Source organism: Macaca nemestrina, chromosome 9, assembly GCF_043159975.1.
Source record: "Macaca nemestrina isolate mMacNem1 chromosome 9, mMacNem.hap1, whole genome shotgun sequence".
Lineage (NCBI taxonomy): Eukaryota > Metazoa > Chordata > Mammalia > Primates > Cercopithecidae > Macaca > Macaca nemestrina.
Window position 1 is genome coordinate 40,830,777 of NC_092133.1, and position 8,941 is coordinate 40,839,717.

At 48.9% G+C, this 8,941-nt stretch overlaps 1 protein-coding gene across 1 annotated transcript; it reads right to left on the reverse strand.

The window, feature by feature from the left end:
• Positions 1 to 5,160: 5,160 nt before the first annotated feature.
• Positions 5,161 to 8,941, reverse strand: CYP26A1 (cytochrome P450 family 26 subfamily A member 1). Its single transcript, XM_011738696.3, has 7 exons — positions 8,744 to 8,941; positions 8,334 to 8,558; positions 7,797 to 8,087; positions 7,559 to 7,717; positions 6,903 to 7,037; positions 6,149 to 6,301; positions 5,161 to 5,877 (listed from the first exon to the last, which is right to left on the reverse strand). Exons 1-7 carry the CDS (start codon positions 8,930 to 8,932, stop codon positions 5,536 to 5,538), a joined length of 1,494 nt encoding a protein of 497 aa, XP_011736998.1. The 5' UTR covers positions 8,933 to 8,941; the 3' UTR covers positions 5,161 to 5,535.

Genomic DNA, 8,941 nt, shown 5'->3' on the forward strand with positions numbered 1-8,941 from the left:
TCTTAATGCCCAGGCTGGAGTACAGTGGCGCAATCTCAGCTCACTGCAACCTCCGCCTTCCAGTTTCAAGCGAGTCTCCTGCCTCAGCCTCCCAAGTCGCTGGGATTGCAGGTGCTCATCACCACGCCCAGCTAATTTTTTTGTATTTTTAGTAGAGATGGGGTTTCACCATGTTGGTCAGGCTGGTCTCCAACTGCTGACCTCGTGATCCACCCACCTCAGCCTCCCAAAGTGCTGGGATTATAGGCGTGAGCTACCATGCCCGGTGTGCTCTTGCCTTTAAAACCCATTATCTACTGTTTAGTAGAAGGGACTCAAACGATCTGAAAGTCCATCTCTACCAATGTGAAGGCTTCAGCACCCACCCCCACCATAAATGCCAGTAATCTGTACCTTCTGCCGGGTTTTGTGTCAAATTCTCTGAGGCCACAAAATTCCAAGTTCTCACGACACCTCCCAGAGTCCGCACTCTCAGCAGTATCATGACAAATAAGAACTATTTGGTCTCAAATAGCCTGCTCACCTGCATTTTTTTCTCTGACACGTATATAAGTAAACAATACAGTTGATTTTTTTTTTTTTTTTTTTTTTTTTTTTTTTTGTAAGCTGAGAGCAGGGTCGAGTACCTACAGTATGCTGGGCACATTCTCTCTTGTAACCTAAAATTTCTTTCAACCTCAAGTTTCTCAACTGTAAACGGAGGGGCCAGATTATCTGTCCTCCTTTATGGCTCTAAAAGTCTGTGACTACCTGACATTAAATGAACTTTCAGTTTCGGAATACTGAATGCCCCCATCTATCATTAAGTCATTGTTATGTTGGACAATATGGCTGTACTTAATGAACCAGTCAATGAATTGATTTGGCTGTACTTAACAAATTTGTTTTGTCACATATCTATTATAAGCAAAGCACCTGGTCCTCTTTTCACAATACATTTAAGTGGACCCATTAGTGACTTCAGATAAAAATCTTGAAGCAGGGCAGCGCGGTGGCTCATGCCTATAATCCCAGCACTTTGGGAGGCCGAGGCCGGCGGATCACGAGGTCAAGAGATTGAGACCATCCTTACCAACATGGTGAAATCCCATCTCTACTAAAACTACAAAAATTAGCTGGGCGTGGTGGAGCATGCCTGTAATCCCAGCTACTGGGGAGGTTGAGGCAAGAGAATTGCTTGAACCTGGGAGGCGGAGGTTGCAATGAGCTGAGATCGTGTCACTGTACTCTAGCCTGGCAACAGAGTGAGACTCCGTCTCAAAACAAAAAACAAAACGAAAATCTTGAAGCATCTACCATCCTAAAGGCGTGAACAGGTTTCTAACTCCTCAACGTACTAAGGGAGGGCTCCGCAGCAGTGAGAAATCTTACAGTGTGGGGCAGCTTCTGTGCTGAGGGTGCGTGGTTATGAATATTGCAAAATGATTGTCTCACCCAGAAAACCCACCATGTAGTCCCAGGCTGAGTCTTCATCCCTGTCCCAGGGTTCTAACTCGAGTTGACTCTACTTCAAAGGAAGGAAAGCTTGTTTGGCCAAATACCCGTGGAGCATCGGTTTCAGGAATGTGACATGCTGTTAAACCACAGCCGTGTATGCTTGCAGCCGCTGAGATTTTTCAAGGATGAAAGTTTCACTTTCCAAAGAAAAACATGGCACCATGTAAGTTGGAGAAACATAAGGTAAATGGTGTCAATTGGCCCCAAGAAGCTTTTTCTTCCCGAGAACACCTACTACGTGTACATTCCAGGGGAGGTTGTAGAGGTATGTGAAAATGGATTAAATGTATAAGATTAGAACAATGAGACACAGTTCCTGCCTTCCAGCATATTTCAGGAGGTGGAGATACCCTCCTAGGCTCATGCTCTGTCCCTCAGAACGGGTCTGAGCCTGTGTTGACTACAGCAGCCGTTTGACTGTCTGAAGGAGCCACTGCAACCTCCCTATACTTCCCTCGTTCCTCCCTAGATGCTTTTGTGCGGTGGCTCCCCCACATGGTTGCGGTCATCCGGACACTGACTAGTTTACCCGCGTTCTTTGTAAACTGCGCTCCCTGCTCCCTCATTTTCCAGGTAGAGTGAAAGCAGCATAAGTCACACGCGGGCAGTGTGGGGGCAATGCTGGAAACCTGGGCCACTAACCCCACAGACCACCAAGGGTTGGTGGCTGCTTCAGGATCTGTAAGACGCGCAGGTCAGCCCAGCCTGGGGTGACCCCTTCCAGAGGGGCCAGGCAGCCTTGACCAGGCCTGGTGCTAAGTACTTCCTAAACCCTGGGTGGCCTGTAGCTTCTCACAGTTCGAGGTAAAAGCGGGCCCTGGGTCAGAGTCTTGGACACTGGAATTCGTGGACACTGGTGGGGAAAACCACTGGCCTCTGAGCCTGGCATAGAAGGGAGAAGCCCGCCCCCTTGTGGATCTCTGGAGAGTAACACGGTGCAAAAAGCACTGAAACCCTAACAGGGGACAGGGAGTCTCCGGGAGCAGCCACCTCCTCTCAGTGCTCCCATTTCACCAACCGCCTCTGGGGACCTGCAAGAGAACTGATCTGTGCTGTCACGGGAGTGGTAGCAGGGGACATAAAAGGAAGTTAGGAAGTTGAGACCCCTGGATTATGTGTCTGGCAACAACGAGTTAGAAAGAAATCGGGCAAGTGTTATTAGCTGTTTAAAAAAAGAAAGCAGAAAAAAAATGGCATCTGGAAGTCTTTCCTGGTTCTGCCACTCCCTGTGTGGCCCCAGGAAAACTACAGTCTCTCTCTGGGCCTCCAAGGACCTTGCTAGGTTAAAGGCTCCAATCCCTCTGAATGCTAAAGCCTCAGGCTTTCCCATCTCAGTCCTGACAGTGGTCTGTGGTTGGTGGCACCACATTCCTGATTGAAGAGAACATGGGAGGCAGCAAGGGCAAAGGGCATTGTGCAAGGGGAAGCAGAGGGCATCAACTTGGCCATCCACCCGCAGCCCTGGACAGCACAGCACCCCTATCACTACACCATGCTGCTAGGAGCCCAAAGGGTCATTTTCCAGAGTGAGTCCAAGAGGGGTCATGTCCCCTCCTTCCACAGTTTTGGCCAAATCTACATCATTTCTCCATCACGTGGACACCAGCCCAGAGGTGCCTGTGCCATAAAACATGCTTGACCCAGAGAGATGTAACCTAGGCCCATTGTCCAAGACAGCAGCCTTGCTCACACGCTTCCAGACTGCTTTTACTCTGCACGAAGCACATGATCAAAGATTGTGTTTTTAACATATTTTCAAGATGAATTCTTTGCTACTCTGTAACTGATCAGGATAATTGGGCTAAATCTAGCCCTGGGAAATGCAAACCAGAAGCACTTTCCTCGAAGCGCCCCAGATTAAAAAATGAATGATATGTTAAGATGGCTCAGATTTCCAACTGCACCACACTCACAGAGAAACAGAGCCACCGAGTCAGCGAAGATAGTGTTTTAAAGACCAGCTGTCCTCCAAAAGAATGAAAAGTATTAAAACTCTTTTAGGTGGGGCACGGTGGCTCATGTCTGTAATCCCAGCACTTTGGGAGGCCGAGGTGGATGAATCACTTGAGGTCAGGAGTTCGAGACCAGCCTGGCCAATGTGGTGAAACCAAATCTCTACCCAAAATACAAAAATTAGCCGGGCATGGTGGCATGCACCTATAGTCCCAGCTACTCAGGTGGCTGAGGCACAAGAATCACTTGAACCCATTAGGTGGAGGTTGCAGTGAGCTGAGATTGCACCACTGCACTCCAGCCTGGGCTACAGGGCAAGATTGTTTAAAAAAAAAAAAAAAACCTGTAAAATGGCTTTGTGCCGGGCGCAGTGGCTCACAACTGTAATCCCAGCACTCTGGGAGGCCAAGGTGGGCGGATCACTTGAGGTCAGTGGTTCAAGACCACCCTGGTCAACATGGTGGAACCCCCCGTCTCTACCAAAATTACAAAAATTAGCTGGGCATGGTGGTGTGCACCTATAATCCCAGTTACTCAGGAGGCTGAGGCAGGTGAATCACTTGAACCCAGGAGGCGGAGGTTGCAGTGAGCCAAGATCATGCCACTACACTCCAGCCTGGGTGCAGAGTGAAACTCTGTCTCGAAAAATAAATAAATTAAATTGAATTTAAAAATGCCTTTGTATAAATTATCTGAAATAATTATGCCCTCAGTCTAGCATGCTCCTAGCTGGAAATGTATGGACAAATGTTAGGGGTAGAAGAGTCATCTATGCACGCTATAGTACACTAAAGCTTTGGCTGAAACTATATAGCCTGTAATGTCTCATTTTTTAATGGCATTAGAAGGCACTATGAGTTATTACATAAACATCCTTTAAAATTCATAGTCGTCCAACAATAAGAACAACCCAAGTTCTACCTAAAAAACTACAGTCAGGTAGAACACATAACTGTAACTGTAGACAGAACACTTTTCAAACACCTATTTAGACCACCTGGTTTCTGCAGCATTGCCTAATTCTAAAATTGTAATGAAAAACGTAAAGTTTAAAACCTACAAGTCATCAGAGGTTCAGTGAGCAGATTGTGCCATTCCAAAACCGAAAATGTGCTTGCATAAGCAAGTCACCAGGGCTAACCTTTCTGGATTGAGAGTCTGGCCTTCAGTTCAGACCGTGGCTATGCCAGGGTCAGAAATGTGACAAAACTGCGCTTTCACGGAGGTTAGCCAAGGTTCACAGGGTCATGACTGGGCCATTTTATCAGTCATGTCAGGCTCACACCCTATTGCCTGGGATAGATAAAAACTTTATCTGTCAGTTTGCTAAATCTGCTCCTCCTGCCTCATTTTGAATAAAGAAAACCTGGGCTCAGCTTATCTAAACCAGAGATGCGCCTTTCCTAATACTGTTTCCATACGCAACTTCTAAGTAAAGGTGACACGCCAGTGATTTCTGGTCTCATTTTAGTCAAGAACTGTCCATAACTGGAGTGACTGGCTTTGTCTTATCTAAAACCTTCACTTCAGAGAACAGATTTATTATGTTTATGACATGTTAGATGAGCTGGAGGGGTTAGAGTGACAGTTCTCAGTGTTACCTTTTTCCCTAAAGTAAAGCAAACCAAAAAATTTTTTTAATTAACTTGGATCAATTTTCCAAATAGGGAATCTAAATGACTGTAGAAGAATTTACAGAGAAACGTCTGGAATAACACACACAGACATGTATTTTCTAATAACTGTTAACATAAAAAGCAGCTAAGATTTCTTCTCACAGAAAACAGAGATGCACAGATAAGCCCAGGTGGGCATTGTAAAATCTGGTTAAATACACTAAGAAAATATTAAACTGGTGAATTTTACCCGACAGGAATCTTAAATACCAGAAAAGTACCTTCAAATTTTACTTTATTTGGAAATAATACAAATTCATTATTTTAATATTTAAAGATTGTGGTAATATAGTCAAAACACATAAATATTATAATATACATTTAGAAATTAAATATAAAGTCAACACAACACTCCTTAAAAACTCAATAAAAACTTGCAATAAGTCTGAGGTTTGAGCATTCAAGCTCATCAGATTTCCCCATGGAAATGGGTGAATCTTGCAGGGAGATTGTCCACAGGATACACGGTGGGACTGGTTTTCATTGTAGGAGGTCCATTTAGAAGCTGCCAGTCACAATGCCTGGCCAGCTCCACTGTAAAGATTTTGAGAAGAATTTTTGCAAATTCTTTGCCTACACAGCTCCTAAGGCCTCCTCCAAATGGAATGAAGCTGAACCTGGATGCATCCTCTGGGTGAGGCAGCATGAATCGGTCAGGATTAAATTCTTCCTTGTTGGTGAAGATCTCTGCCACATCATGAGTATCACAGATACTGTAGATAACATTCCAGCCCTTGGGAATCTGGTATCCCTGCAAAAGATTATGAAACCCCAAGGGCTGACAAACTGGAATTTAACTTTCAACAACAAAAAGCAGTCACTGATATCTTTGGGGAAAATTATGAGCTAAAAGCAAGGGAGAGGTAGAAAGAGAAAGGTGGATCCAGGTTGCTGAAACACACCTTCATATAGGGCAGAACAATGATCAAAAGCGTAAGAATTGCAGCCACAGCATAGGGAAGGAAGCGAGAGGAGTTTTTTAAACCACAACAAAAGGGAGAGAGAAGAGAATTTTAACTTACATTTAATTCAAAAGTCTTCAGAGCAACCCGAAACCCTCCTGGAACTGGGGGATTCAGTCGAAGGGTCTCCTTAATAACACACCCGATGTATTTAAGTTGTTCCAAAATTTCCATGTCCAACTTGTTGTCTTGATTGCTCTTGCAAAGTAAACCCTATCAAAACAGTCATACAGAGGTGAACAGTTATTTTGTGTTCCAATAAAATCATCCCAGCAGACGTAAACAGGGCTTAAGTGGAGACTAAACCCAAAGGGCCCCATGATGGGAGAGACTGGGAGGGGGAAACAGCAGCTAGTGGCCATTTGCCTGCCCAAATTCACTATCTATTTACAATCCCAAGAGAATGCTGCTCACCAGTTAGAAGGGCCAAGTTTCTCCCCTCGCCCCGCCCCCCACAACCCTCCCACTCACCACCACCCACACTAATCAGCTATTCACACTGATCACACTATGTATGCCCTCGGACACACCAATTCAAGAAAGTGGAACCTATCTGAGAATCTCCTCGGTTCAGCAAAAGGTGGAGGAGGAGTCGAAATGAATACAAGGTCAAACCCTACATAAGTGGGATCACAGCTCAAGACTCCATCCTGTTTATTCACAAAGCTAATTCTCCCCACTGGTTCACACAGCCCTGGGCCCTGCACTTTCAAAACACTCAATGAAGGCAGCACACTGACTTATTCGGAAGTTGGCTAGGGAGCAGCTGAATTTCCTAAGCTAGTAAGGACACCCCCAGTCCCAGTCTCCCTACCTTACTCTTCAGCTCTTCTCGCACTTTCTGGAGAACATGTGGGTAGAGCCCCAGGTAAGTGATCAGAGATGTGGCTGCACTGGCCGTGGTTTCGTGTCCTCCAAAGAGGAGTTCGGTTGAAGATTGCTTTAGTGCCTAAAATAGAGTAAGATCCACGTTCTCACAAGTCCACAAGTCTGCGTGCGGTTTGACAGAAGGATTACTCAGAATCGAACTTAGATTTCTGGAGGGAAGACTAAAAGGGCTAAATGTTTTGCTGACAGAAAGTCAAGGAAAGCAATACCTTTAAACAAAATGCAAAGTCCCTTTAGTTCAGCTAGAGCAGTAAGGCGAGTACGACCCCACTCTACCGGAAACTCCTGAGTTAAAGTCTTAGTTTTATGAAAATCGCAAGGTTCTTTATTAACATTTTTGCAAATTCCAACTTTCCCTTTGAAGCCTGGAAAGGTTAGGGGACGCTCCCAGTTCCGCCGCAGCCCCTTCCGCAGCTCTCCTGACCCGGTGTCTCAGCCTTCGGAATTCCATCGCTGTAGTCTGAGAGGGCCGCCCACTCCAGAAAGCTTGGTCCCAGGCGCGCGCTTTGGGGGCCCCAGGAACCACGCTTGGAAAGCCAGGGGACCAAACTCCGCAATGCCTGGTCTGAAGCTGTCACTCACCTGCATGTCCAGCCGCTCTCCCCTCTCCCACGAGTGCTCGATCAACAGCTGCAGCGCGTCTTTACAGCCCCTGCCCGCCTCGGATGCCCGCAGCCCGCAGATCTTGGCGCGAATGTTCTGCTCGATGCGCGCGTGAATGAGGTTCCGTGCCTTCATGCCCTGAGCGCAGAGAGCGCGCGGAGGTGAGCAGACGCCCGGGTCCCGCGCCCCTAGTCCGCAGCCCGTTTGCCGCCCTTACCCGGTACAGCCCGCTGAAGGGCACGTCGATGGGCAGTGAGAAGAGATTGCGGGTCATTTCCTCGAAAGCCTCCACAAGCTGCTGCTCTGCGTCCCCGTCGCCGGCCAGTTGGGGTTCGCAGCCCAGTAGGATGCGCATGGCTATTCGGAACATGAGGCGCTTCACCTCGGGGTAGACCAGGAGGCCGCGCTCGCCGCAGCTCAGCCACTGCTCCAGGCTGCTGCCCACTTCCTCGGTGATCACCGGCACGTAGCACTCGAGTGCCTCGCGGCTGAAGGCCCGCATAATCACCTGAGCCCCGAGGAGCGGACAGCGTTAAAACCCTCCATCCGCCCCTCTCGTCTACCGCCGTCCCCTTCCAGACACCCCCAGTCCTGCCAGACACATGGCACTCTCCGAGCTGGGAAAGCTAACCTGGAGATGGCAGAGGGTCCTAGCCTACCTCAAGCTGCTAGCCCGCGCCCAGCATCCACCAGCCGGAATTCCTGTCATAAATGGGGTCCCCTTCCCTGTCCATCCGTCGCCTCCCGCCCCCACCTTCTTGCGCTGCTTGTGCGAGGAGTCGTGCAGGTTAGAGAGGCAGCCAGATCCCAGAATGGTGCGCACCGACGCTGGCCAGTGGACCGACACCAGCCGGTGCTCTCCGAGCAAGATGCGCCGCACATTGTCCGCGCCCATCACCCGCACAGTGGGCCGCCCGAACAGATGCGTCTTGTAGATGAAGCCGTATTTCCTGCGCTTCATCTGCAGGAACTTCCTCCGCTGTGGGAGGAAGGCCGAGGAGAGAGGCGGGCATGAGGGGGCGCCGGGGAGCGCCGCGCCTCGCGCCAGCCCTGCTCCTAGCCGCAATCGCCTGCCTCCCGGGGGCGCCTACCCCGACTTTAGCAGAAGCCCAGAGCCGCTCCGGGCTCCGGGAAAGCGGCCTGTCCCGCCCCATGCTCCCTTACCTGCAGTACCATCTGCAAGGTTTCCCCAAAGAAGGGGAAGCCCATAGTCCCGGGGGGCAATGGGAGGGCACAACTGCGGTCGCGGCCGCTCACGCAGTACAGGTCCCAGAGCTTGATCGCAGCCAGGAAGAGCAGCAGCGGCAGCACGAAGGTGCAGAGCGCACTGGCCAGCAGCGCCGGGAGCCCCATGGCGCGCCG

Bases quoted from the DNA above. Each gene is read 5' to 3' on its own strand.
- CYP26A1 (XM_011738696.3), bottom strand. From the start codon at position 8,932: ATGGGGCTCCCGGCGCTGCTGGCCAGTGCGCTCTGCACCTTCGTGCTG. The intron at 7,038-7,558 runs GTGAGTGACAGC...ACTCTATTTTAG, and splicing joins GAGAGCGGCTGGACATGCAG to GCACTAAAGCAATCTTCAAC. The intron at 5,878-6,148 runs GTAAGTTAAAAT...AATCTTTTGCAG, and splicing joins TGAAGACTTTTGAATTAAAT to GGATACCAGATTCCCAAGGG.